Below are 27,862 nucleotides of genomic sequence, written 5' to 3' on the forward strand. Positions count from 1 at the left end.
CTTGGGATTTGTTTTATAATGTGAATAATAATTGAAAAGCGAGAGAATAATTAGTTATGATTCCTTTGCTATAATTATATATATGTTTGTCCAAATTAATTTATATATAATACGGGCTGCTGAATAATTCTAGTTTTTTTTAATGGAATTTGCATTTGCTATGTTACGGATTAACGCAATACGTACCTGCATTTACACTAGTTCAATAAATAACACTCGATCAAATGATGTGTAACAAACTCGTCCGAAAAAAAATTATTATAATAGATCTACTCCATTAACTTATAGTACTACTCATAAAACGAATTACTAATTAATAACTTTATTATTTCTTATTTTATTGCCTTTAGACAGAGTAGAGATGACTATTCCCCACCGATGCCGCCTCAAGAACTGCATCTCAAAATCATTCTTAGATATTCCCACGATTTGGTCCAGTTTTGTGAATATATATATATATATATATATAGAGTTTTGCTATCCTGCCCACCCATCGTGCCCACCTAATGTGCCCACCATGAGGTGGCACTCAACTATTGGACGCACAATTCATCACATCCAATAGTTGAGTGTCACGTCATGGTGGGCCCATTAGGTGGGCACGATGGGTGGGCAGGATAGCAAAACTCTATATATATATATATATATATATATATATATATATATATATATATATATATATATATATATATAAATCAAGTCCTAAGAGAGAAATTGAGGTGATTCGAGTTTTTGAAATGGAACGTACTGAGAAATCAAAACAGCAAATGATATATATACTTAGCTTGGATTATTTTAAATTTATATTACTCCGTGATTTTTCTTCAAGGAATTAAATTGTGATTTTTGACTTATATATTTTTTATGTTGTCGAGTTTCGGTTAATATTGAATCTCTTTTTTCCCCCTCAATTTCATTCATTTTTGGTGTGACACTGTTTGTTATACAATATGCATATTGGATGTGCAAAATCACAGAGAGATAACATACAAAATCAAATTTGTAATTTTTATGAGTACTTTTCTCTATTAAAAAAATATATGCATGAATAATGCTTCGTCTTAATTAAGGTGATAATGGTAATGGATGGGATCCGTCAGCAGCAATATTCATATCTTCTGATTACTAGCTAGCATCGATCCATAATTAATTACTAGTATCGATCCAGCTCCAGCTCGTATGCTACGCGTCAATATATATAATTAAATTTTAATTAATTAATTAAAGATATAGTTATGGTCGCACATTTTATAAAAAATATTACATTTCAGTTTTATTTTTTTAAGATTTTTTTAAAAAAATTAAGTAGATAAAAGAATCTATCACAGCTTTACTTATTAATAATTAAGAAACCCATGATTCCGTAATTGCAAGAGGGAATGACACTTTCTTGCACGTCAAAGCAATGGTTGTGCTATGAACTAATTAATCATGATGGTATCAAAGTTTAAGCTAATATTTAACACTTCTTAATAGTCAATATATATATATGTTTTCTCCCCAACATTTTAATATTTAAATATACCATCATGTTCTACAAATGAAAAAATATGCATTAATTAATTACATTTATTATGTCAAACCATTTGTGATATCAGGACATAAAACATCGATTCTCTCAATATGAAATATATCTGGGTTAGCTAGAGCGAAAAACTCATTCAAGTAATAAAAAAATTATCAAAATATTCGATAAATATAAAAGAAAGATTATATTGTTCTTTCTTGAAAAAATTAATTAGTACAGAGGTTAATAGATTTATGTGTGTATAATCCATGCAATTAATTATCATGATGATGATTATCCGTAACAATGTTGTAACTTAATTGATTTATGTGTGTATAATCCATGCAATTAATTATCATGATGATGATTATCCGTAACAATGTTGTAACTTAATTATTAGGGCCATATATACTAGCTCCTTCTCAACTTTGTCATATTTATAGTTTTAATTTAATTCAGCCACTAAATTTACAATAATAGCTATTTTTTTTTAAAAAAATAATAATTTACTCACACCGTTCACTTTTTCATCCAATAAAAAATCATTTATGTGCACTTTATTAATTGAATTTTTTGACTCATTGGCTCACATTTTGAACAGTAACTCAATCGAGATCTGGGGTAATTCGATAAATAGTCCAACGGGCTCCACATAAAATCATGTGGGGCCCACATAAAATTGGCCAATCAATGACTTTGATACCCCATTTGTAAGATCGAATTACCCGAGATCTGATCCATACCAATTAAGGTGAGTCTGATTAGACCCGCGGGTAATCTTAATTCAACATATATGCATTTTGTTGTTCCTGATCACGTGGATCTTAATTTAATTAATTACATAATTATTTGGATCCCAAATATTTTAATTAATTAGTGAGTGACGTTGTTGGCATGTATACATATACTCAAAACACAACTTTCGATTTGAGGGAGCATATCACTTCATTTTCTACTCAATTTATATCAGTCCATCCATCCATGATCGATTATACAATTTATCAACTCTTTTAATTTTTACGTATATTAATTAAAATACTGTATTAGAAGCCATGTCTCATAATTATTTTTTTGTACGTACGGACAGGTGTATCGGGGAATTTTCTATCTAAATAGCAAATGATGCACACGCTATGTGTGTGGTGAATATGACATAACCAAATTGATTGCAGTTTTTTTCAACTTAGGAGAAGTGAGTGCAGTTGTTAATAATGTGATAGAATGCAGTTTTCAAAATGCAAGATATTTTTTTTTTCGTTTTTGTTTTTTTACCTATTTTTATCCTTTTTTAAATGTAAATATATAAAACTTTAAATAACCACCAAAAGTTAAATGGTAAATATATTTTGGGGTCATCAAAACGTACCAAAATGATTTTAAAATTAAAGGTGACTCAAGTTTTATAAAATAGTAAAGATATTATTCATACAAGTGTGATTTGAATAATTGAATCCAAGAATATTGAACTTTTGTTCCATACTTCCCTAAATAAATTAAAAATAAAAATAAATATTGCATATCCATACTTACTCAATTAATAGATCACAAGTTGCAACACAACTACCCAACTTCACGCTGGAGTTTGGTGAACTGATCATAATAGGTTTTGACTTTTAAAAAACAGTAATAAATCGCTCATAGGTGTGATTGGATCACTGATCATTTCAATTTGGCCAGCCAGCACTTTAATTTGATTGACTTGATCACCACTTAATATATATATATATATATATATATATATATATATATATATAATTTTGTTCCCCTGCACACTGGTGTGCAGAGATTTTGTGTGCACCCTGTGATGTTCGCGTGAACATCTGAAACGCGAACATCTGATTTTTTTTTTAGATGTTTGCGCGAATATCCCGCGGTGCACACAAAATCCCTGCACACTGGTGCAGTGGATCATGACTATATATATATATATATATTAATAATCTTCACACACAAAATACATTTCCACGTAAAAGATAAAATAAATTCAATAGATTATTCTATACAAATAAAACAATAAAATTGATTATAATTATTGGCCAACTTTTCTATTTTGGATGATTTTGTCGATTTTAGTAAGAAAAAAACAGGAAATAAAAAAAAAATTAAGTAAAAAAAAAAAACTAATCGGGGCAATTTTTTGATATTGAAAAAAAATTCACCAAACGTTAGTTATATTACAAACTCTTGCTTTATTAATAGTGTAAGTATTAAGAATTTTTGGATTGATTAATACATGTTCGAGTTGATGAAGTACTATAACTAATTAATGATCATGATTTTGATATTTTCTATCAATACTTTTTCGAATGAGTAGAACGCTAGGATTTACGCAGTGTATTTGTTTTAATGATTGATGAAATTTTAAATAAGATTATAGATTAACATTTTGTCCTTCTAAAAATTAAGAAAATTTGAATAATATTATTTATTAAAGTTAGTATAGTACTTTAAATTTAATGATTGGATTGATGTGAAATAAATAATTAATGATTCGATTGATGGATTGTAATATAAATATTTAATAGATAGATAAATAATATGACAAAATAAATATAAGATTGAATAAAAAAAATTATGAATGATTTTTCGCGATTATTACCAAAAGATAGCGGTTCCATCTTCACATCATCATATGTATTATGTAATAATAATAATATTTAAAACTAAAGTTTTTTTATGGTGCCCAACATTATATGCCCACTTCATGCCCACCATGTACAAGTCAAATCATCTATTATACCAGTCAACTCATCTATTGTACATGGTGGATATGAAGTGGACATATAGTGTTGGGCACCATAAAAAAATTATTTAAAACTGATCACGGACGGTAAGTTGTGGTAACTGATATTTGAGTTTATATTGAAGCCCAGAAGAAGAACAAGAGCCCACCACACACACAACCCTTATCGAAGCCCATTACGGCCCCTTTAGGGTTTATAATCTATTCTTCTCCTAAAAACCCCGGAAATTACACCATCTTTGTTCTTTACCCTCCGCCGCGGAAGCACCGGCAACAATGGTATCATTGCTCTTCCTTCACAAACCACTGCTATTTCGTAATTGGATTTCACCTTTTAAACTTTTTTTTCTTAATTTATAGGTGAAGTACTCGAGAGAGCCCGACAACTCTACTAAATGTAGGTTTCGTTTTTCTGGTCGATTTTTTGGGTGCTTAATTTTCATATGGTTTTTGTTATATAATATGTTGCAGCTTGCAAGGCTAGGGGATCCGATCTCAGAGTTCATTTCAAGGTACCTTACATGTTAATTTTATGCACCTGTTTGATGTCTTTACTTGACTTTCTCGTGTTTTTCATTGGCTGCTCCTTTGTTTTATTTCACATAATTTAAATACTACTCTTTGAGAAAAGCAGGGATCTATTGCCATTTCTGATCAGTCGACATTACGCTCATAAATTCCCTCATGCTTGTTTTAATTTGTTCAGTAGATGATGCTATACTAAGGCTCATAGCAAATGAACTGTAAAATTTGATTCTTTACTTAACATATCCACGTGCACTGATTAATGATTCAGTGAAAATGCTACATCTATAATGCTCCATGTTCTACTGCTTGCATGAATTTCACATTTTTTGGCTACTTAACCGTGAATCTAAAACCCCAAACCAAAAACTTGCAGTTGGTTTCCAGTTACCAGAGCCATAAACCTATCTTCGAAGAAGTTTGGAACGTACCAGACAATTTAACTTATAGATTTTTCACAATTGAAGTTCAAATCCTATTTAATTTTAATAATTGAAAATGAAAGGTTCTGAGTATGTTTATATACCTTTTGACTAACTAAATCGACCAGCTTTATGACCTCAGAAGTTGTGAGGTTTACCTCGTCCATTGCCCTTACAGTTAAAGAAGTAAAACTGTAAAGCTCAGTCGAAATTTCTCAAAAACTGCAACCAAAACCGTCGTGAGCAAGGAGTAAAGCGTGAGGGAGCATGCGACTGTTACCTTGAAGTTTTTTTTCGAAGAAGAGATTATGTGCTATTGTTTTCCTACGTTGCCTGTGGATCACAGTTCTTTACTAAAACAAGAGTTTTTCTAATCGATGCCGTCGGAAAATTTTTTGGTGCAATCTAGTTTTCTCCATTGCAATCTAAGAAATTAATTAACATTATCTTTTGGCATTTACCTAGAACACTAGGGAGACTGCACATGCCATCAGAAAGCTGCCACTGTCCAAGGCCAAGAGATATTTGGAGGATGTGCTTACCCACAAGCAGGCCATTCCTTTCACTCGCTTCTGTCGTGGTGTTGGGCGAACTGCTCAGGCAAAGAACAGGCATTCTAATGGACAGGGTCGCTGGCCTGTGAAATCTGCCAAGTTCATCTTGGATTTACTGAAAAATGCAGAAAGTAATGCGGAGGTACGTTTGGTTTAACGTTTTTTTAGTGATTCGTGTTGCACTTGGGTCATTAAGAAGTAATAATTGAAGATATATGTCAGGTTAAAGGCCTGGATGTGGATGCGCTTTTCATATCTCACATTCAAGTTAACCAGGCTCAAAAGCAAAGGCGCCGCACATACCGTGCTCATGGAAGAATAAACCGTATGTCGACATAATATTTATTTATTCAATTGTGTCGTCCAAAGAAACTTGTTTGAACTAATAATAAGTTGCCGTTGACAGCCTACATGTCATCTCCCTGCCACATTGAACTGATTCTTTCGGAAAAGGAAGAGCCAGTCAAGAAAGAGGTGAGTATAATGAATTATTTTGAGCGGATCAAAGAGTTCATTGCTACGAACTGGAATATTCATCGATGATCCCATCATTTTCTTGTTTGTTTTGCAGCCTGAATCACAGTTGGCTACTAGCAAACCTAGGAAGGCTTGAGTTGTCGGTGAAAGATGTAAGATGGATTCATTAAAAATTTTGAAGTCCTTCGTTTTTAGAGACAAGAAGTCGTTTTATTTTCATATTTGGAGAAAATTGGTTGAGGTGAGTCGTCCTGCATTTGTTGGATGTCCGAACGCAATTTTATAACTCTTAATCTCATGAAAGAAATTGACTTTGATTTTACCGTTTGAACCAAATCTTCATATGCAACTAGATAGAGTTTAGCATGTTTGTGTGTGATCCACCTTTGTGAATTTAGGATTTGGATTCTTTTGTCGGCATTCTTCTCTTCTTGATATATTGTATGACGATTGACGGGGGGTGGGAGAATGAGAATTACTGCCGATTATTGACCATCGGAATGTATATGCGCTAGCTTTCTTTGTTCCCTGGATTTGGTGAAAATAATGAAGTGGGATCATGTATATTTATTTATTTATTTATTTCTATCTATCTATTATTTTATTTTCCTCATTTCTGTTCTACCTCCATTCAAATGAGCTCAAATAAATGATATGTATCGAGATGACATCGAATATGTTGAAGGTGAAAACACAAAAGGAACTTTTAATTTCGGGATCTTGGGAGTTTGTCATTTTAAAAACGTGTATATTCTTCTATACTCTCTTTTATAAGAAGAGCACGTAGAGTAATTTTTTTGGTAACCACATCAAAATTGCAGTTAACTTTTACTATTATTTATTTTATTCAAAATTTATTAAAAAGAAAAGAAAACTGCCACTAAAAATTGCTAATTATTTTTTCAGCTAATTATCTCACAAATTTTTTATATATTCATTTACATATATATATTTAAAGAAGTAAATAACTATGACATTATTTTCATATATTATTTTACACGTAGAATGAAATAAATGGTAGAAACTTCACAACCCCAGATTTTAAGAGTTTCTAATATGCTCATCTTTGTGATGTGATGTACAGATTCATTTAATTAAATTATACTTTTTAATAAATTGAAATTACGATTCTTAAATAAATATCAGTATTTTGACATCTGCACGGTGTACATGTATAATATATTTTTATGCATGAGTTGCGTGATTTTAAAAATTGTAAAAAATATATTTTTTAAAAAACAATGAAAAAAAAACTAAGTTTTGGATTTTGGAAGGATGGACAACGAATTATTGAATGGCTTGAATAAATATGAAATATGAGATTTATTTTCTCAATTATGTTCGTAAAATTTGTGTTGGCATGGGAAAATAAAATCTTGTAACTCTCGAGTAATTTGATCACTAAAATCATTGTGCGTAAAATATGTACTATACTAGCAAGTCGTAATACACACATTTTAAAAAAAATATTGGCCACAAAAATCGATTACATAACTAAATAACACGTGCATCGAATTACTATTATATATAAAACGTGAGATACCTATACAAAATGATTTGGTTAGTCAATAATAACAGTGATCTCAAGTTACATATTTTAACTTATAAAATACTCATTTAATTCTATAGATATCATTACCATCTCTAATTAAAAAATTATACTAAAAAAATACTTCCAATTTCATTCCACTTCGTGTATTTCTTTATTCTTACTCTCCTAAATTTTTTATTCACGTCGTTTTATTTACTAGGTTAAACGCGGTTGAGTAGATGCTACCCGCAGGGTAGTGCTCTGCGGGTGACGTGACGACTTATGACTGGTTAAAATCAATGGGCCCCACATATGCCCCACTAATTTGACCAATCATGAAGTTACACATCACCTGCAGGATAGTATCCTGCGGGCGGCATGTACTAAACCGTTAAACGCATGCGATGTGTATCATATGTGACTCTTTTTAATTTTTTTATTATATACAAGAGAAAAAACTTTCATAAATTTTCATTAAATAATAGGGAGGATTAGGGCTTAAAATTTTATGACAAACCTCTTCGTATAATATCTATTCATACATATATATACACCGAACGTGAGACGAAGAGGCCAAAACCCTCCAAGCCCTAAATCGATAAGAAAAGTCTCCCTCCCCAACCTGCGCAGTCTCACCCACCCAGCCACCTGGACCACCTCTCCTCCGGCCTCCTACTCCATCTCAGCGCCGGCCACCGGCAGCCCGCGCCTTTACACCAATTGCCGGTCTTTAACTCAAACCGCGACCGATATATCCATCAGCTTCTTGTTCCTAACCGTGCATTAATCAGTCCGTCGAATGTTGCATTAGCTCCCGGTTTTAACTGTTGATTCGGGGTGAAAAAAGGATATATTGATTCAGCCTTGTAATTGGAGAAGAACACTAGGTAGATGGGAACAGAGAGGAAAAGGAAGGTAAGCCTGTTTGATGTGGTGGACGAGGCATCGGTGTCGGCGAAGATCTCCAAAGCCAATGGAATTGATGGAATGACTTCTTCTGCTTCGACAATTAACCGGTGGAATGGAAGGCCTCTCTCTCAGAGATATCACGAGATTCTAGATAAAAGGAAGTCCCTCCCCGTATGGCATCAGAAAGATGAGTTCTTGAAGGCGCTTAAAGCTAATCAAGCCCTAGTTCTTGTTGGGGAAACTGGCAGCGGTAAAACCACTCAGGTCAGTGTTCATACACGTAATTATCCATAACCATTTCTCTGTTACGAGTTACGGCAGCTGGAAAATCAAGTTAGATGGTAGTAGTTAACAGTTGAAATTAATTACGGGGAGGAGGTGAGTAGTGACTCCTTTTTTGCGGTGGTGCTTTGTGATGGCATATCAACTTAAATCGATATTTAGTTAATAATATTATATATGGATTTTTTCTTCCATCTGTTGCATATTTATTACGACATTTGAATGTTTACTAAAGCTGCCCCTTTATTTAATTAATTGTTTGAGCTTCTTGATTGAATTTGTTCCTCTTTGCAGATTCCTCAGTTTGTTCTGGAAGCAGTAGAGATAGAGTCTCCTGATAAGCGTAAGAAGTTCATGGTTGGATGCACCCAGCCTCGGAGAGTGGCTGCAATGTCTGTTTCAAGAAGAGTGGCTGAAGAGATGGATGTAACTATTGGGGAGGAGGTAGGCTATAGTATTCGTTTTGAAGACTGCAGCAGTGCTAGAACAGTTTTGAAGTAAGTTTTTTTAATCAATGAATACATTTTTGCTTCTTATCCTGTCTTTTTTTATTGCCATGGCTTTATTGCACTAATTTCATGATATGCATTCTTTTATTTATTAGGTACTTAACTGATGGTATGCTTCTGAGAGAAGCAATGACTGATCCACTCTTGGAGAGATACAAAGTGATCATACTTGATGAGGCTCATGAGAGAACTTTGGCAACAGATGTTCTTTTTGGGCTTCTGAAGGAAGTGCTGAAAAATAGGCCTGACTTGAAGCTAGTAGTCATGAGTGCTACGCTTGAGGCTGAAAAATTTCAGGGTTATTTTAATGGTGCACCACTAATGAAAGTCCCGGGAAGGCTTCACCCAGTTGAGATTTTTTACACACAGGATCCTGAAAGAGATTACCTGGAAGCCGCTATTAAGACTGTCATTCAGATACACACGTTTGAAGGTCCTGGGGATATACTTGTGTTTTTAACAGGAGAAGAGGAAATTGAAGATGCATGTCGCAAAATGACAAAAGAAATAGCCAACATTGGAGATCAAGTTGGACCAGTCAAAATAGTGCCACTATACTCGACCCTTCCTCCAGCTATGCAGCAGAAGATTTTTGAAGCTGCACCACCTCCAGTGGTGGAGGGTGGTCCACCAGGAAGGAAGATTGTCGTGTCTACAAATATTGCTGAAACCTCTTTAACCATTGATGGTATAGTTTTTGTTATAGATCCAGGGTTTGCAAAACAGAAGGTATATAACCCACGGATTCGTGTTGAGTCTCTCTTGGTTTCACCTATATCAAAGGCTAGTGCTCATCAACGTTCAGGGCGTGCTGGTAGAACTCAACCAGGGAAGTGTTTCAGGCTGTATACTGAAAAAAGTTTCCATAACGATCTTGTGGCGCAGACATATCCAGAGATACTGCGGTCGAACCTTGCAAATACAGTACTTACTTTGAAGAAACTGGGAATAGACGATTTGGTCCATTTTGATTTTATGGACCCACCTGCACCAGAGACACTAATGAGGGCACTGGAGGTCTTGAATTACTTAGGAGCCCTTGACGATGATGGAAATTTGACCAAGTTAGGTGAAATCATGAGTGAACTTCCATTAGATCCTCAAATGGCGAAAATGCTAGTTGTCAGCCCAGAATTCAATTGCTCAAACGAGATTCTTTCAGTATCTGCTATGCTTTCAGGTATTCAATGTTGCTCTTGTCGTCTTAGTCATGGGTGTTCTCCCAATTATAAATTTATAGTAGATGTAGTTCCTCTGGTCGAATTGGTCCTTCACTATTTGTGAAGTTAATACTCAGTTCTCTTTCATGCATAGAAGTACATCTGTGCATTTTTGTCTTAAATATTGTACTCCATACATGACTGCAGATGCACTCGTGTATGTGGTTAATATTTGAGTGTCTGCTTAGGGTGTCATCAGCATGTCTTGTCTGGGTTTCATGCCTCCTTAGGCATGTGCCAAAGATTTCTAAGTAAATGCTGATGCAGATAGTTGCAGTTTCTCAGTATTCTCTCATGAAGCAAATGGTATCTTCTCGCCTCTATGCATCTGCTGACCTTCCATGGGCCTCCTCTGTGATAATCAATTTTTTCTCTAGTACCCAATTGCTTTGTCCGGCCTAGGGAGGCGCAAAAGGCTGCAGATGAAGCAAAAGCCCGGTTCGGTCACATCGATGGGGATCATCTCACTCTATTGAATGTGTATCATGCATACAAGCAAAACAGTGAGTAGGCTTGATTGATTTTTCATTTTTTTCCTTGGCCTTCTTTCCCTATTGGTGCTAATATTTCCGTCCGGATAATCTACAGAGGAAGATCCACAATGGTGCTATGAGAATTTTGTCAATCAAAGGGCTCTTAAATCTGCGGACAATGTCAGACAGCAGCTAGCTCGCATAATGGCTAGGTTCAACCTGAAGTTATGCAGCACGGATTTTAATAGTCGTGATTACTATGTGAATATTAGAAAGGCTATGCTAGCTGGATATTTCATGCAAGTTGCCCATTTGGAGCGCACAGGACACTATCTGACAGTAAAAGATAATCAAGTATTTGCTCATGACTGCATTATTTGTTTTTATAATGGGCTATATGTAGCACATTCCCAAACGATTGATGTACGTATTATATATCTGATGGCATTTGCTTTACTTCCAGGTTGTACATTTGCACCCTTCAAATTGCTTGGACCATAAGCCAGAGTGGGTTATCTACAATGAATACGTTCTGACTAGCAGGAATTTTATTCGTACTGTAACGGATGTGCGCGGTGAATGGTCAGTTTTATTTACTATGATTTGACTTGTTTGTTGTCTTATGTTTTCCTGTTGGGTGTGGACACTAAAAAATACAAGCTGCTATACCTCAACAAGAAGGGAAAAGTTCTCTTTTGTCAATGGGAAGGCTCTCATCCTTAAAAAACAAGGAAAAAGAATTGGTCCCAAAAAAACGCAACATAAAGTTCATGTGGGTTGTCAGCATTTCCATGTGGCTATGCGTATGCTTGTTTTCCTTTTGGTTAAAGCTCCTTGTTATTCTTTTACCCATGGCTTTACCATGCATTACCTGAGTAATCTTTTGTTACTGCTGGAGGTAGACGACGGTTTGCCCCTGTTGTATGACTTTTGAAGAGTCTGTTGTGTCATCTCTACGTTCGGATTGTACCTTTAGCTGCATGTTATTGTCTAACCAATTAGATGATCAGGTCCAGACCAATTTTCAGAATGGTAGTCTTATTTTTTATTTGAAATTAATCGATTCTTTGATCAGTAATTTTGGATTTAGATTATTATTTGAGTTGTAGAATCAGCTGAAATGATAGTCCCTTCACTGTCTGGTAAAACGATTGCAGGTTGATTGATATTGCTCCCCACTATTATGATCTGAGTAATTTCCCGAATTGTGAGGCGAAGCGCCAACTGGAGAAGTTATACAAGAAGCGGGAGAACTCAAGGGAGGAGGGCAAGAATAGGAAGTGATGAATTCAGTTGTAAACGTGCTGATTTGTTAGGATTTTGGCCCAGTGCGTCTGAGTTGATATTTGATTGTGCTTTTAAGCTTTAAGATAAGATCATTCTGAGTTATTAATCATATTGTTTATGATTGATTTTGATATAATTAGGATTATGAGCATTAATCTGGTTTATTAATCACTGGACTAAATGGGAATCGGTTTTGTTAGTGAGTAATACACCACACATTTACTATTTAGTTACCATGTGTGTACTTGTATTGTTCAACTGCAGATAGCTCATGACCCCAACATGGCATGATATAGATAAATGATATACAAACAAAATTTTTAGTAATAATAATCATATATACAAGAAGCTTGTTCCTCTATGACCTGTTGGCAGATGGATTGACAAGGGCAAAAGCTAGCAGAGCAGCTGATGTTGGTCTATTCCTGGCATCGCAGTCGGTTAGACCCAGGTGCGTTCTGAAGCCACAAATTCTGGCACAACGTAGGAGACACCAGAGAAGTAAGCATGTACATGGCTTCTTTCTTGAACTTTTTACTGCTGTTGGACTAATGGAGTCTCCAATTTTTCAACTCTGAACTTACCTTTTTGTGTCGCGTTTGGTAAAAGACGAGGAATTTAACTTACATGTATTGGACGGAGTGACACTCGAAAATTTCAATAACAACCCACCATGGACCCGTTAAATTTTGGATGATATACTCGCGTTCTTGCTAGCTAGCGCCAAAGCTATGCTTTTGGGCCGAAGTGAATAAAAATATCAATTTTGGTCCTTGTGTGAGTTCATTATATTTTTGAGGGACTTTAATGTGGCGTGGCTTCTTACGATCCCGAGAGGTCGGTCAACCTTCAAAATTACGCAAAATACTGATTTAGTCACACTGACATCAAAATTGATATAATTGGCCAACAATTATGGAATGAAGTCAAATTTTGTGATGGGATAGTGTTAAAAAATTTTATCTCACACAATGTTGAAAAAAGATATTAATCTATTCACCTTTGTTTTCTTTGAAAACATTTTCAAAAAACAAACTATTTTAAATATTCGAACTCGCTTTTGTCTTTCTTTTTCAATGCATTATCAGACCACAATTTTATAATCTGAATCAAAGATATTCTTAACCACGCAATTTTGTGAGATGCTTTGGTTAATTAAAAACAAAACAAAACCGAAAATGGGTCCATAATTGGATTTGTGGCCACATTAGCAAAAGACGCACAGACGACTACGACTTGTTATTTCGACAACTGCTTATTTTTTTTCTAAAAAAATAAATACTGAAGAAGAAGACTATCCTACATTGAATTTAAACTTGATCAGATATTATTAATATACGTAAAATATGACGAATAAAAAAAAGAAAAAAAAAAGGTTTTTGTTTTTCGTGTACAATATGAAAAGTCAACTAATCTCAAAATCAAAGTCAGACATACTATAAATACTAAAATTGAAATCCACTTGTCCAAATACTGAATTTAATTAAAAAGAAAATATAATCATCATTCCCTCCTCTCCTCTCCTCTCCTCTTTCACATTTCCTGTATTTTCTCCCAACTCTTTGACTGAATCCTTATCCATTTCCATATTTATTATTCCCAATTTCGACTTGTACCTCTGCTTACTTTCCAATTTCGTAGGTAAATAATAATCGATTAATCTCTTTTGCTTTCTTTTTTAGCTGTCTAATGCTCCATCTTCTGTTCATTCTGTATTTGAATTTGCTGCAGCCATTTTACTTTTGAATGAATATAACTCATTCTTTCCATCGTATTTGTTATGCTTTCGAATACGTAGATCTCGGACAATTGCGAGTTTTATGGTCTTCATTTCCTTTTTATGAGCCATATACTTACTTGATTTTCCTCATTTCCGACAATGCCAAGCCACTTTTTATTTTGATCTTGATTGCTTTTTCTCCATTCTTGATCTGTTTGTGTTTTGACTGCATCATTTTACTTCCTTTTCTTATACTTCTATTCATAGCATACTTTTAGGAATAAGTGGGTAAGGTAATTTAGAGTTCAAATTCATCACCTTTTTTCCATTCATTATTCTGTAAGGGCTTGGTGGTTGCCTGTTCGTGGTGGGTTTGGCGTGTGAGGTTAGGTGAGCTGAATGATTGCCTCTTTCGAAGCTCAACTTAGATTTGTTGATTTATCCAGATCAAGTTGGTGGGCACATTGCCTTCATATTATTAACTTTTGTTCATTGGTGGTTTGAATCATTAGAGTCTAGAAGCAGAATTTGACTAGTCATTGTTCAAGAAAATCTTGATTTCTTTTGTCAGGAGTCCGTGGTTTTACATAGTTTTCTTTAAAGTTGTATCTCAAGATTTACAGTTGACTCATTTCTGGGTCTCAAAGAAATTCTTTTGCATCATATTTTTTTTCAGTTCCAGGAGTATTTGAGCTTCTTGAATTTATTTGGTTTCTCTGTTGGCATCCTTCAGGTCATCGATTATTGCTAAGAAATGGAAGTTACAGGGGGTTAAAACACATCAGCTTATGGCCTTGTCAGGTATTATTTTGTTTTCTTATTGACTATTCTAGGATCTGGTATATGCTATTTTCATCAGGTTTTTATTTTTATTTCTTCAAGTTATTTTATCTCAATATGTGCTGGAAACTATAGGTGCTCTGGAAATGTGCAAGAAGAAACATATTTCAACAGAATTGAAACTGCCCACCTGCTTTGTTCAAAGAAGTTGAAAGATAGAAGGACCACTGAAGTTGGCATGGAATTTGAATCTTATTGGATAAAACACAAAATATCATCAGCATTAGCAGATCATGAGATCCATTTCGCGACAACTTTCTTGCCTCGGTCTCGTAGAATCCACATCACTGAAGGATTTCATGAGTTTCTTTAATTAGTATCCAGAAATATTTTAGTTGCTTTTTATGCTTGTCTTCGTAGACATTTTGGTTAAGTGTGTATCAAACTCCTGTAGTCTGTGCGTTGAAGAATGCCAGGCCCTTTTTCTGCGAAGAGAATAAAAGAATCAGATGTGTGTTTCTCCCATTTGGCGCATACCTCTCCGGCTGCTAAAAGTGATTTGATCTTAAAAAGTTCAAACGCTTCCGATGATTGTCATAGTCCCATCTTGCCCGGATTACCTGATGATGTCTCTAAGCACTGCCTTGCTCTTGTTCCTCGATCCAATTTTTTTTTTTTTTTTTTTTTTAATGAAGAATTCATTAAAAGGTAAATAGAACAAGAACAACTACGCCGGGCATTCCCGGGATATTTACAATTGGAAATAATGCTAAGCTCCAAAGGCTAAATATCAAAAACCAAATACTTCAATCATACTTCGAAAACATACAACGCAAAATAAGAATCTTAATACGTCTAACCAATTCTGGATTGTTACGGACGCAAACACATCAACTCCCACAAATGCCTGGTCCTGTCCTAGCGGGCTTTGGCGTGGTTGTTCTCAATGGAAAACTTCTTGTTATTGCTGGCTACTCTGTGGTTGATGGAACTCAATCTGTTTTAACAGATGTTCATCAATATGATTCTTGCCTCAACAGGTATAACATAACTTGTCACTTTTCCATTTCCCCACTGGCTCCTATAAACCACTGTTAGCTCAAGCAGCCTTATTTGCTTATCTGATTTATTTATGAAGTAACATATTATTTTTCAACTTCCCAATATGCAAATTAATATGGTTTAGGATAAATCAGCATTGATTCGTGCATCAATAGATTTTATGTTTGTGTTCACTGATTTGGCTTTCCATCAACTTATTGGACATATTTTCCCCTCTCAAATTAAAGAAAATTTTGGAGCATTTGTGTGTACCTCTGTCCAAGGCCAAATTTTTTGGATCATCCATTTCAAAATTTCTGACTCTTGCAGCTGGAGCAAATTAGCTAGCATGAATGTAGCGCGGTGTGACTTTGGTTGTGCTGAGGTGAATGGTGCAGTATATGTTGTTGGAGGATGTGGGCAGGATGGAGACTCTCTCTTATGTGCTGAGATTTATGACCCTGATACAGACTAGTGGACTGTGATAGAGAGTATGCGGCGCCCAAGGTGGGGATGTTTTGCCTGTGGCTTCGAGGGGAAGCTCTATGTTATGGGAGGTAGGTCGAGTTTCACCATTGGAAACTCGAGGTTTGTTGATGTCTATAGCCCTGAGAGGCACACATGGTGCCAGATAAAAAACGGCTGTGTTATGGTTACTGCTCATGCAGCGGTAGGCAAGAAGCTGTATTGCATGGAATGGAAAAACGAGCGTAGACTTGCTATATTCAACCCCACGGACAACTCATGGAAGATGGTTCCTGTTCCTGTTGCAGGAAGCATGAGTATTGGATTTCGATTTGGAATATTGGATGGGAAGCTTTTGTTGTTTTCGCTGCAGGAGGATCCTGGATACCATACTTTGTTGTATGATCCCAATGCCACCCCGGGATCCGAATGGCAGACATCAGAGTTAAAGCCATCGGGGTCGTGCTTATGCAGTGTCACAATCAAAGCTTGAGCTGTGTGTTGAAATCAAATTTCAATGTCAGTGTTCATTCAATGCACGAAACAAAATGTACTTTGTTTTGGGATTTGATCTGGTTTTTGGAAAACTTTGAAATTGTGTTGATTCATGCAAGCGAATGGATATGCCTTGTATATATATATATGTATGGTTGGTTATTAATACTCCTACTTGATTCATTCAGTGTTACCAACACAACCAATATATCCTTTTTTCCCATTTCGAAAGCTTGGAGAATGTTCGGTTGCCACCAACACGAAGTCAATCGATTTCATATTTCTTGACAGGATTTTCTTGTAGAAAGTAGCATAACTTGATATTTTAGCTACAAAAAAATGGTAGTTGCAATGAAAGAAATGATCAAATTGCAATGGATCAACGTCGAGTTGTATGTAAAATTGAAGGTCGTTGGGGAACCCAAATTCAATCAATCTGATTGGGTACAGCCAGCGGAACAATATTCATGACCTCTCGTACTCGTTTCTTAATAAAAGTTTTGTTCCAAGCCAAGCCCTCGTCATTTTTTTTCCAAAAAACTGTCTACTGTAGAAAATGATCATTGCACCACTTACTGCTGCTCATGAGGAGTCACTCTGTATAAAGACCATAGCAAGTTCCCAGAATCCATTCCACATTCGGAATATTTTCATAAATGAATTCGATCAAACTTTTTTTTTAACCATATCCAAATGGTTGGTTACTCTCTAATAATAAAAGATAAATACATATTATTTGTCTAAAAATAATATCAATATGAATTCACTTTATACAGAAATTACTAAATACAACTATTATTATTAAAGTTGATATAATATACACCGACTATTATTTATGCTATACGAATTACAATATGGAGGTTTCCAATTATTTGTTGGACTCTCAACATTTCCAACATGTGTATTCCGAGATAAGCGGTGAATTAATCAATTGACCCTATTTAACACCAATTATCATAGTTCACAAGATCCGATAATACCCCAAAAAAATGAATTTCATCTCAACTGCGAATCCAAAACCACCAAAATCTTAAGATAAGTATCCATTTCAGAAGCAAAATGTAGGCTGACAAAATTCTGAATAAATTTAAAAAAAATGGGGGCGGGGGGAACACTTGAGGTAACATGATCTGTTTTCTACTCCCAGCCACTGGCAACAACAGCAGGTACTACGTCGACGGCTGGAGGAGCAGCCAAGGGTGGGGCAGCAGCTGCATCCCATCCATCAGCGGCACCTGCAATTGAATGATCACGCCTACAGTTTAGTTTAAAGAAATAATGTCCGGGATCAACAAGCTTCATGTCGCAGTTCACGAGCACAACTGCTTTGATATGTGGTAGTACTCGCACAATTCTAAGAACCAATCAAGAGTAGCATTCCTAAGGTTATGTGTCAGATTGACCACAGTCCACAAAATCTGAAACCCATTTCTGGATCTAAAGCCAACAAATAGAACTCATTTCCACCAAAACCAGATGAATCATCAAAAGGAAAAAGGAAATAACAGGGGCCGACTACAAGGGAGTAAAAAACACAAAACGAGAAAAATTACAGCAGCACCGAGCTTACTGAAAGGAAGCATAGACTACTAACCCGCATCAGCACTCCAACCACTTGCAACTGGTGGCATGGTACCAACCATATCGGGAGTCCATTGAGAATCTGGAATCTGACCACTGGACCAATCAGCTCCAGCTGCAGCAGCTGAATAATCAGCATAATCGGGGAGAGCTGGAATCTCCTCCTCCTGTTGTTCCTTGGATTCCTCGGGCTCCCGGTAGAAAAATAGATCAACCTGCCAAAAGTGAGAGAAAATGAGGCATCAGGACCAATGCTAATGAGAATATTAATTATTTCCTTGCAACGCGGAAAAGACAATGATTACAAACTTCTTCATCAGATGACATATTAAATATTTGACACAATAATCTTTGATAGCATTTGCCAAAGCACAAGACAATTTCATCCTAGTATGTGCAAAACAATGTCCTATCAAAGCATGAATAAGAAAACATATCTTCTCACATTCACGTAGTACAATAAGGAAAAAAAAACACCGAACAGACTTCTTACCATGACATCCCATTTGTGACCAGGCGCAATCACACCTCGCATCTGGAGAACCATCCTAGCCAAGAGCCAAAAAAGACAGCCAATGCTGTGTTTTCCCTTGTTATTGGCAGGGATACCAATATCGACATGACGCATTGGAGAGTCAGTGTCACAGAAAGCTATGGTGGGGATATTATACAGAGCAGCTTCTTTGATAGGCTGAAATGAAAAATCATAATCAATATATAAAACAGAACGATGAACAGAAATCTGCATTATAATCAATAATTCAAAAATTCAAGATTAATAACCTGATGATCGGTTCTAGGGTCAGTGAGAATCAGAAGCCTAGGTTCACTGAATGAAGTCTGAAGCTGATTGGTGAAAGTTCCAGGGGTGTGTCGACCAGCAATTGCATGAGCACCAGTATATTGCGCAAATTTGAGGACAGCTCTCTGACCATATGGTCTGGCAGACTGAACAATTATGTCTTGAGGATTCTCAATAGCAACAATAACTCTGGCAGCCATTTGAAGTTTTTCCCAAGTTCGTCCAACGTTGATGATGTAAATTCCTGAACAATCATACAGGAATAAAGTTCGTCATCAACCAGATGAGGAAAACTGAGAATACAAGTAGGCCAAGTCTGCCCAGACTCTCTAAGACGCAAAACATTGAAATCGAAATCCCCAAGTCCACATCGAGAAATAATTAGTTTTGAATCCTCACTCGTGAAAAGGAAGTGTGTTGGGAGAAAGCCACAGCTGGCGAGAGATTGTAATGGATTTGACAGTGACTTACATTCTGATATAATTAAAACAGAGCCATAAAATCTTTTACGTTTGACAACGCAGTCCAGTTTGGTAACATAAAAAGCCAGCTTTAATCAAGTACGAGATTAGAGGGACCCGTGAGCAAAAAAGAAGCATTAGTCCAACATATTCGGTGAAATTTTTTGTTAAAATTATATCAGCAAATGAAGTAAAACAGAAATTTAAAGAGAAATTATCACTGTTTCGTCCCAATCGAAGGAAAGCCTTAAAATTACAAGAATTGAACTCAACAAAAATGACATTTCAACACTTGCAGCACACGTCAGAATAGATGATAAATCTACTCAGATGATCGGTCCAATCCAAAACAAACAAACAAAATACTCAATACCAATTGAAAGGTATAAACTACCGTCGTTGCGGCGCTTAAATACGTAACGCTCCATCTGAAAATCACAGTTTTTGGTGCCGAGATGAACTTCGGCGGCCAGCATCATCTGTATATCCGCCTCCTTTGAAGACAATGCCCTTTGCTGAGTCGCCATTTTTCACGATTTCCCAACTAGCTGTGATCGTTGGAGTAATCTTAGCTCCTCTCTGCGAATGCGAATGCTGCTGAGGCTTTTCGCGGACTTCAAAACCCTAGTTACATATACATTGTCCCTGTTGGACAAAATTGCCCTCACTCATTATTTGGGCTTCATAAACAGCCCAAACTCATTTCAGGTAATTGTTTTACAAAACTCAATGGTGCAAATATATATTATCTATAAATAAATATTGATGGACATGAATTATCTTATTGTAATGTAATATAATTAATATAATAACACCAAAACAAAACAGTAAGATAACGACGACTTAAAAAAAAGAGACAAATTTTTTAATGATTTATATCATCCACTAACATCCATGCACCAAAAAAAAAAAAAAAAATTTATAAAAAACATCATACTACTCCCAACACTTAACTAGCTAGCTACACATGTATAATATTTTGTCTTCCAATTTTACAAAAACTAAATGGATGTAATATAAAACACAGTAATATCACAACCATTGTCTCCATCTCCATCACCATCTTCCCTTGTCCCCACTCTCGAGCATTTCCTTGTACGTGCACTTCATATAAGAATTTGATTTGCTCATACCGTTTATCCCAAATTCATCGCTCTCCGGAATTGGAGATGAAACTGCTGACTTAAACATTGGAGAATTTTCATCATCCAATCTCTCATCTGATGTCTCCATTTCTTGAAAATTCTTCAACTTTGAAGATTCTTCTATCCCTTTTTCCCATGTATTAGCCTTTTCATTCAAACAACAGGCTTCTTTTGCCTCAACGCCATTGCAACTAGCACCAACCCTCTTCTCTTTTCCACTTGTAACATTCTCTTTTGATCCCCAGAGATTCAAAGTAGAAACAAGAAAATGCAACCATGAAATTACAAGACCAATAACCCAATCAAGAAACGGGAATTTATGCATAATCATACCAACTACTCTTCTCAGAATATCATCAAATTTCTCCGGTAAAACTTCTGCATCGCAAACAAGAACATCCATCTTATCAAAGAGACACTTGGATGGAGGGAACACCAACTCCACTGCATGCTCAACGGTGAGGATGTGATCATCCATGAAAGATAGCATTGCTAGCCATTGATAGAGTATGGTGTATGTGAAAGGGAAGAACGTGTCAAAGAATGACACTGCTCTTTTTGCCATTGATCCCAACGGTTCATCAAAATCTTGTGCTTTTGTTAATGCATTGTGGCCGATTGCTAAGATTGATGCCCCACAAGTGTGCAGAGGACGGCGTCGTTTGGCCATCGTTTCCGTATTTGGACTTGTCTCCTGTACATTTTCAAGCCAAAATTGAGTGATACATCATACATGATTGATATATATATATATATATAAAGATTCAAAATTAATTTGTAGCCAATAAATTTTCAAGAATCAAGATCTAGAATATCAAAAAGCAAACTGTTCGCCGATGTTTACAAGTATTTCAAACTTTTCTTAGAATCCGACGTGGGATTGTTTCTGGCTAAACATGGAACCTGATACGTGATCCAGAAATCAAATACACATAATGTTAATAGAAATGCACGGTAAAGCTGTGAAGCTAGCTCATTATTAATGTGAGCAAAATTCATACCATATTCAATAGAGAAATCCCAGAATTCAAGATCTTGCTAGGAAGCCTCCAAAGGAAATACTTGAGAACTCTCATTATATTTCTCGTTATTTTGTTATCAGACTTGGGAAAAATTCGAATCCATCCTAAAGAAAATACTCGAGAATTCGTAAATATCCATGTATTTTGCAAAATGTTTCTCAAGACTTGGGAAAATTTGGAATCCAAGCCAAAGGAATAGGCACCTTAATCGAAATGCATGAGAGTAGGTGAAGGAAGGTTGTCTGTTTGCGTGGACCATTATTTTTATTTTTATTTTTATTTTTTGGATGGTAAGCAGGTAAATTGGGTATACAAGCGAAGGAATGATCTAAAATTATCCTCCGTCTCTCTCTCTCTCTCTCTCTCTCTCTCTCTCTCTTTCTTCTTTTTTTTTTTTTTTTTTTTTTGTTGGGTGGGGGGTTGGTTTCCCTCAACCGAAACCGCAAGTATATTCAACATAATCCTTTAGTTTTAGTACAGTGTCGCATGATTTTGTAATAGACAACTAAAAGATTCCATCAAAGCACTTGTACATATTCTCGACACTGCTGGATTTTGATTTGCAAAAGTGGAGTGCAATCTTAAGTATAAATAAACAAGATAACATAAGAAGAATATGATACGATCTCAAATACTCCCAACTTTGAAAGTCACCTGAAGCTACTCAGAACTAGTGTGGCGGCCGGCCCTATAGCTCGAGAACTATCCATGAGTTCCTCTTGCAAATTGCAATTGCTCATTTTATCAACTATATAACCTCGATCCTTCCAAAATAATTATGTTTTAAATGTTAGCTAACTGTATCAGCATGAATAATTTATACTGTGTCCGGTCGAAGCCATTGAATGAAAATGCTTTACTTATCAGTCAATCGAGACATTTAAGAGCAACCGAGCCCCTTGATGGTCGAAACAACAAAAGTTGATAATCCAACGTTTCACCAAGGTGACAACTGTTTATGACAACACACAATCACTCTCATTAATTAACCAACAAATGTATGAGAATAAAGATGTCGACGAGCTGTTCAAATTATTGACAGACAAATCGGTAACGAGGTTCTTAAGACAACATAAAACGTTGATCAGACAATATTTCCTCTGTATCCCTTATGTCTAAACACAACATATGGTTTGTTCAAGTACATTTTAAATGCTCCATTTTGTCGATGTTTATTCAGCTGCATCAGAGACAGTGCTTTCCTACAAAACAGATATCCAGAAGTTTGAGGTTATTTTACTCGGAAGTCGACGAGCAAAAGTACTACTAGTTCATTTACACGAATCTCCAAAAATTCAAAACATTGATAAATAATAGGAACAAAAATCAGTGTCTTCCTTAAAAACTGATAAAAGACAGCAGAAAGCATTCACATTATTTGAATACTTGTAACTGCAAAGAAGAGGACCCCGTGCCAAAATTAGAGCCCAGAGACGATAATTGACAGAAAAATACCAGATTCCTCAAATTCTAAGTTGTTTATACTACTTTCACTTTTCATCCAACCGGCGAGAAAATCTAACATTTAACAGTTTATCCCCTTCAATATTCTCTCTACGGATCCCACTGGCACCAAAACTTAGGTCCAACAAGCAAATATAAACAGTCTAATTTCGGCGTAGTTCATGCATCAAACATAAGAATGTTAATCTAGCAATCTTATAGAGTAGAGGTCAAAGATCCTCCAAGAAAATGAAAATTCGTTACCAGCACAAACCTGTGAAAGAATTAAGCAGCAGCAGCCTGTTGCAACTCTCTATCAGCTCGCTCCCTGATCCTTCTTTCAAGTTCTGGTCTAAAGTGCCTGATAAGCCCCTGAACCGGCCAAGCAGCAGCATCACCCAAGGCACAGATTGTGTGGCCTTCAATTTGCTTGGTCACCTCCTGAAGCATGTCGATCTCCTCCAATTTCGCATTTCCCACCTTCAATCTCTCCATGATCATCCAGAGCCACCCCGTGCCCTCTCTGCAAGGCGTACACTGACCACAACTCTCATGCTTGTAGAAGTAAGAAAGTCGCGCTATTGCGTCTACTACATCAGTTGACTTATCCATCACAATCACAGCAGCAGTTCCCAATCCCGACTGAACAGCCTTGAGTGCATCAAAATCCATGAGCACATCCTCACATATGTTCTTGGGGAGTAATGGAACTGACGAGCCACCAGGTATAACAGCGAGTAAGTTGTCCCATCCACCCCGAACACCTCCGCAGTGTCGCTCTAGGAGCTCTCTCAATGGTATACTCATCTCCTCTTCAACTGTGCAAGGCTTGTTTACGTGGCCGGAGATGCAAAAGAGTTTTGTTCCAGAATTGTTTTTCCTTCCAAAACTGGCAAACCATTCAGGTCCACGCCTTAGTATGGTGGGTGAAACAGCCACTGTTTCGACATTTGTAACAGTAGTGGGGCAGCCGTATAGTCCTGCATTGGCTGGAAAGGGTGGCTTCAACCTAGGTTTTCCTTGCTTACCCTCGAGGCTCTCCAGAAGAGCTGTCTCTTCACCACAAATGTAAGCCCCAGCTCCAAAGTGGATATGCACGTCAAAATCATAACCCGATCCACAGGCATTCTTCCCTAAAAATCCAGCTTCATAAGCTTCTTTCCTGGCCTTCTCAAGGTTCTTCCTTTCATTAACATATTCACCTCGAATGTAAATATACGCAGCTGATGCCCTCATTCCTACTCCAGCAATCAGACAACCTTCAAGTAATTTGTGTGGATCGTGGCGCATGATTTCTCTATCTTTGCATGTTCCAGGTTCACTTTCATCGGCATTAACAACAAGATATGATGGGCGGCCATCAGAAGTCTTGGGCATAAAGGACCATTTAAGACCAGAAGGAAAACCAGCTCCACCACGTCCACGAAGACCAGATTTCTTCATTTCGTTGACGATCCAATCAGCACCCTTGAGCACCAGATCTTTTGTCCGATACCAGTCTCCACGTTTCATGGCGCCTTTGAGAAAAGGATCGTGTATGCCATATACATTTGTAAAAATGCGATCCTCGTCTTTAAGGCCACCAAAGTGGGTTTTTTCTGGAGGAGGTGGAGGTGGAGGAGGCTGTGGGGTAGCAGAAGTTGTTGCAGCCTGGGTGGTACTGAAAAATCTGGTTGCCAGGCCCCAATTTTCGCTGGACCTCTGAACCAAAGCAGTTCTTTGCAGAGAAAGAATGCTCTTTATATGTGCCTGTCAAAACAAAGACGAAGGAATAGCATAACTTGAATGCATAATTTAGAGGCATGCAGGACCTAGCAGTTAATGTTACGATGAAAAGAAAAAAAGCAAACCCACATTCCTTCACAAAAGAAATCACAAATGCATAGCATACTAAGAGTAACTGCACCCCAAAACATCACAATAGGCAATCATTCTCCAAATAATCAACCAGATCTGCAGTACAGAGGTAGCTGCAGAAATCCCAACTATGAGGAAAGCTGTTACCATCATTATCTAATACAAAATAGAAATAATATCACTTACAATAACCTCAAAAAAGTGCATGTTGCAAAAACAAATATTAACCCATTGAAGTGACTTGTCACATCAACACCCTAAGTAAGAACAGGGACTTAAAAGAAAACAGGAAACTGGAACCCTCTCCCATGTGAAAGAGTTAGTAGCATTTATTCGAATAAATATAATTGAAACAAACCTGTCACATACAAAATCATGATTATCTTGGATTAAGAGTGGATAAAATCAAACAATAGTCATCTACAAATTTAAGCCTTCATTAGCCTGAGTTTCGGGCCTTTTGGCGTATATCCTCGAGGCCTTTAGCCATCCTAAGTTTCAAATTCCCTATCCTAGAAAATACTACTGAACTTAATTTGTACATAATCCCCATAAACAATGATGAAATAGAACACATATTCATTAACTCAATAATTAAGTTCACTTAAATATATCCTCTTCAGTAAAAACCCGAGATTACTCATTTCTCTGGTATCATCAATGGTGGATCTCCCTCCCTCGAGCCAAAAGTGGAGTAATAAACTTTAACCAAGAGACTATTGGGCAGTCACAGCTAAAATGGAGTGATTACAAAAAATTAAATCAGAATTCCTGCAATTGCTGTCAACTGATAGTCAGCAAATTTCCCAAATTCACCATTGTATGCAAGTCAAACGTGTAAAACTAATAAAGAATTGCACACGAGATACAAAAATAACTCATAGGGTGCATTTGGATGAGCGGATTTGAGCTCATTTACTTTCAAATCAATATCTAAAATATAATGTGTCCCTTTGCCTCGAAATTAGAATAAAGGATTCTTGTGTAGCTCAATCCAGTGCATTTACTCCTCTCTCCAATTTCAAATCCACACCCTCCTGATCATGGATTTCAAGGACTCTTCCACACAAGTCCGTATTCCTCATCCAAACGCACCCTTATTCAGAGGAAAATAAATAAATTCTTGGACTCACAGAGCCCTTAAGGCACATTAATCAAACAAAAATAAAATTGAACTTCGAATCGACAGTTCCAACAACAAATTGATAATTTCAAAAGCCAAAATCTCATCTTTTTACCATTTCCACGACGAGATCCAAACTTTAAACTTCTTCAGAAACACAAAAAGGCAAATATTGATTCATGGATATGAGTCGGACAAATACATACCATGACGCATGAAATAGTCGTCCGATCGGCGATGCGGCTGATTATCAAATACGAACAGGCAAGTATGAATGGAGCTACGGACGGGTGAGGGCAATCCTACGGTCAAGATGCGAGTCCTCGAATTATTCGACGAGTCACGGGATCCAACGGTGAATGATGGTTTTCTGAGATGTGATTATCAAATTACACGTGGCTAATATCGTGGGGTTGATTTTACCATTTTAATTCAATTTGGGTTACTTGGCTATTTGTAGTTTCGAATGGTGGTGTATCGTAACGTATCAAAAATCGTATATTATAATGAAATTTTTTTATAAGAAAAATTTATCAATATTATAGAGAAATCAAAAATTTTAAGTAGATTGATTTTTTATATTTCAAAATTTTTAGTACATATAACTAGCATATCAATTATATTCAAATTTTATGGCACATTAATATTTCGGCACGGTATCGATATATATATATAACCTTATATTTTTAAAAACTTATAAATTTATTGTTTATAAATTGTATATTTTGTTTTGGCATTTCGGATTTTCGATATACATAAAAATTATCAAATTCACATTGTTATCATATGAAAAATTCGGTAAGGCGGACTCTCCATTCATTAGACAAAGAATATAACCAAGATTGCATGATCCTATGTGAGCTTATTCTAATTCAATCAGAGAGCTCAAATTGGTTTCGATCCGAGATCTCTTGTTGAATTGCTCATTCAACGAGCATTCTCAATATTATGCCTTGAAGATGAGTCGAGCCTCCCAATGTTGGGAGGCTCGTTACTTTAATTAGTCCCCATGTTCCTCAAATGGATATTTTAGTTGTTGAGAAGGTTGCCCAAAAGCAGTATATAAGGAATATCCGGTAAAACTTACTAGTAAACAAGATATAAAGATGGTGACTAGGGTTGTTGTCTCCTTCGTATTGTTACTATATCGTACCAAAATCTACGGTATTCCGAAAAATCGATAAATTCAGTGTTTACCGGTACGATAATTTCGATATACCAAAAATTCGATATTCTTTCTCACCCATAGTTCCGAGTCCTCTGGACATTTCCCAACAAATAACAAAAAAACCCTCAAGTTGTGTTTACTTGACTTGATAACCTTAGGATGAACTTATTTGAAACATCCTAAAAGTACTACTGATTTTTTTTTTTTTATCTCTATCTCTAATTATAAAATAATGAATATAAAAATATATATGCATTACATATATATATATATATACATCATACTTAAAAATAACTTTTCTTAATTTAATATGTATTTAC

General features: G+C 36.0%; 6 protein-coding genes across 10 annotated transcripts; 3 read left to right on the plus strand and 3 right to left on the minus strand.

Moving 5' to 3' along the window:
* The first annotated feature begins 4,452 nt into the window (after positions 1 to 4,452).
* LOC140873485 (large ribosomal subunit protein uL22y) lies at positions 4,453 to 6,550 on the plus strand. Its single transcript, XM_073276617.1, has 7 exons — positions 4,453 to 4,529; positions 4,611 to 4,647; positions 4,722 to 4,762; positions 5,663 to 5,893; positions 5,974 to 6,076; positions 6,158 to 6,225; positions 6,323 to 6,550. The coding sequence occupies exons 1-7, from the start codon at positions 4,527 to 4,529 to the stop codon at positions 6,362 to 6,364; spliced, it is 525 nt and encodes a 174-aa protein (XP_073132718.1). The 5' UTR covers positions 4,453 to 4,526; the 3' UTR covers positions 6,365 to 6,550.
* A 1,777-nt stretch (positions 6,551 to 8,327) lies between these two features.
* LOC140873450 (probable pre-mRNA-splicing factor ATP-dependent RNA helicase DEAH2) lies at positions 8,328 to 12,575 on the plus strand. 3 transcript variants are annotated; one of them, XM_073276565.1, is made up of 7 exons: positions 8,328 to 8,932; positions 9,245 to 9,447; positions 9,555 to 10,639; positions 11,057 to 11,182; positions 11,268 to 11,506; positions 11,616 to 11,734; positions 12,310 to 12,575. In XM_073276565.1, the coding sequence occupies exons 1-7, from the start codon at positions 8,651 to 8,653 to the stop codon at positions 12,434 to 12,436; spliced, it is 2,181 nt and encodes a 726-aa protein (XP_073132666.1). In that variant the 5' UTR covers positions 8,328 to 8,650; the 3' UTR covers positions 12,437 to 12,575. The 3 variants fall into 3 exon arrangements, 2 of the variants coding, with proteins under 2 accessions (XP_073132666.1, XP_073132667.1); XR_012148040.1 differs by lacking the exons at positions 11,616 to 11,734; positions 12,310 to 12,575 and having other exon boundaries at positions 10,957 to 11,182; positions 11,268 to 11,407; XM_073276566.1 differs by lacking the exons at positions 11,268 to 11,506; positions 11,616 to 11,734; positions 12,310 to 12,575 and having other exon boundaries at positions 10,947 to 11,148.
* Positions 12,576 to 15,644: 3,069 nt separating this feature from the next.
* Positions 15,645 to 17,065, plus strand: LOC140873451 (F-box/kelch-repeat protein At1g67480; the record flags this gene model as incomplete). The annotated part of the gene is given in 2 exon segments (XM_073276567.1): positions 15,645 to 15,979; positions 16,311 to 17,065. Coding segments are annotated over 2 exon segments (963 nt in total), but the record flags the coding sequence as incomplete, so codon positions are not given.
* Positions 17,066 to 17,950: 885 nt separating this feature from the next.
* Positions 17,951 to 20,398, minus strand: LOC140873472 (small ribosomal subunit protein uS2-like). Its single transcript, XM_073276594.1, has 5 exons — positions 20,179 to 20,398; positions 19,305 to 19,567; positions 19,015 to 19,212; positions 18,535 to 18,736; positions 17,951 to 18,175 (listed from the first exon to the last, which is right to left on the minus strand). Exons 1-5 carry the CDS (start codon positions 20,309 to 20,311, stop codon positions 18,078 to 18,080), a joined length of 894 nt encoding a protein of 297 aa, XP_073132695.1. The 5' UTR covers positions 20,312 to 20,398; the 3' UTR covers positions 17,951 to 18,077.
* A 277-nt stretch (positions 20,399 to 20,675) lies between these two features.
* Positions 20,676 to 22,239, minus strand: LOC140873494 (uncharacterized). Of its 2 annotated transcripts, XM_073276640.1 has the most exons (3): positions 21,931 to 22,239; positions 21,263 to 21,623; positions 20,676 to 21,160 (listed from the first exon to the last, which is right to left on the minus strand). In XM_073276640.1, exons 1-3 carry the CDS (start codon positions 22,003 to 22,005, stop codon positions 20,841 to 20,843), a joined length of 756 nt encoding a protein of 251 aa, XP_073132741.1. In that variant the 5' UTR covers positions 22,006 to 22,239; the 3' UTR covers positions 20,676 to 20,840. The 2 variants fall into 2 exon arrangements, with proteins under 2 accessions (XP_073132741.1, XP_073132740.1); XM_073276639.1 differs by having other exon boundaries at positions 20,676 to 21,623; positions 21,931 to 22,237.
* A 667-nt stretch (positions 22,240 to 22,906) lies between these two features.
* Positions 22,907 to 26,718, minus strand: LOC140873457 (NADH dehydrogenase [ubiquinone] flavoprotein 1, mitochondrial). 2 transcript variants are annotated; one of them, XM_073276572.1, is made up of 3 exons: positions 26,581 to 26,718; positions 23,669 to 25,143; positions 22,907 to 23,153 (listed from the first exon to the last, which is right to left on the minus strand). In XM_073276572.1, exons 1-2 carry the CDS (start codon positions 26,581 to 26,583, stop codon positions 23,680 to 23,682), a joined length of 1,467 nt encoding a protein of 488 aa, XP_073132673.1. In that variant the 5' UTR covers positions 26,584 to 26,718; the 3' UTR covers positions 22,907 to 23,153; positions 23,669 to 23,679. The 2 variants fall into 2 exon arrangements, with proteins under 2 accessions (XP_073132673.1, XP_073132674.1); XM_073276573.1 differs by having other exon boundaries at positions 26,490 to 26,635.
* Between the last annotated feature and the right edge of the window lie 1,144 nt (positions 26,719 to 27,862).

The sequence above is a fragment of the Henckelia pumila genome, unplaced genomic scaffold, assembly GCF_033568475.1.
Source record: "Henckelia pumila isolate YLH828 unplaced genomic scaffold, ASM3356847v2 CTG_601:::fragment_2:::debris, whole genome shotgun sequence".
NCBI lineage: Eukaryota > Viridiplantae > Streptophyta > Magnoliopsida > Lamiales > Gesneriaceae > Henckelia > Henckelia pumila.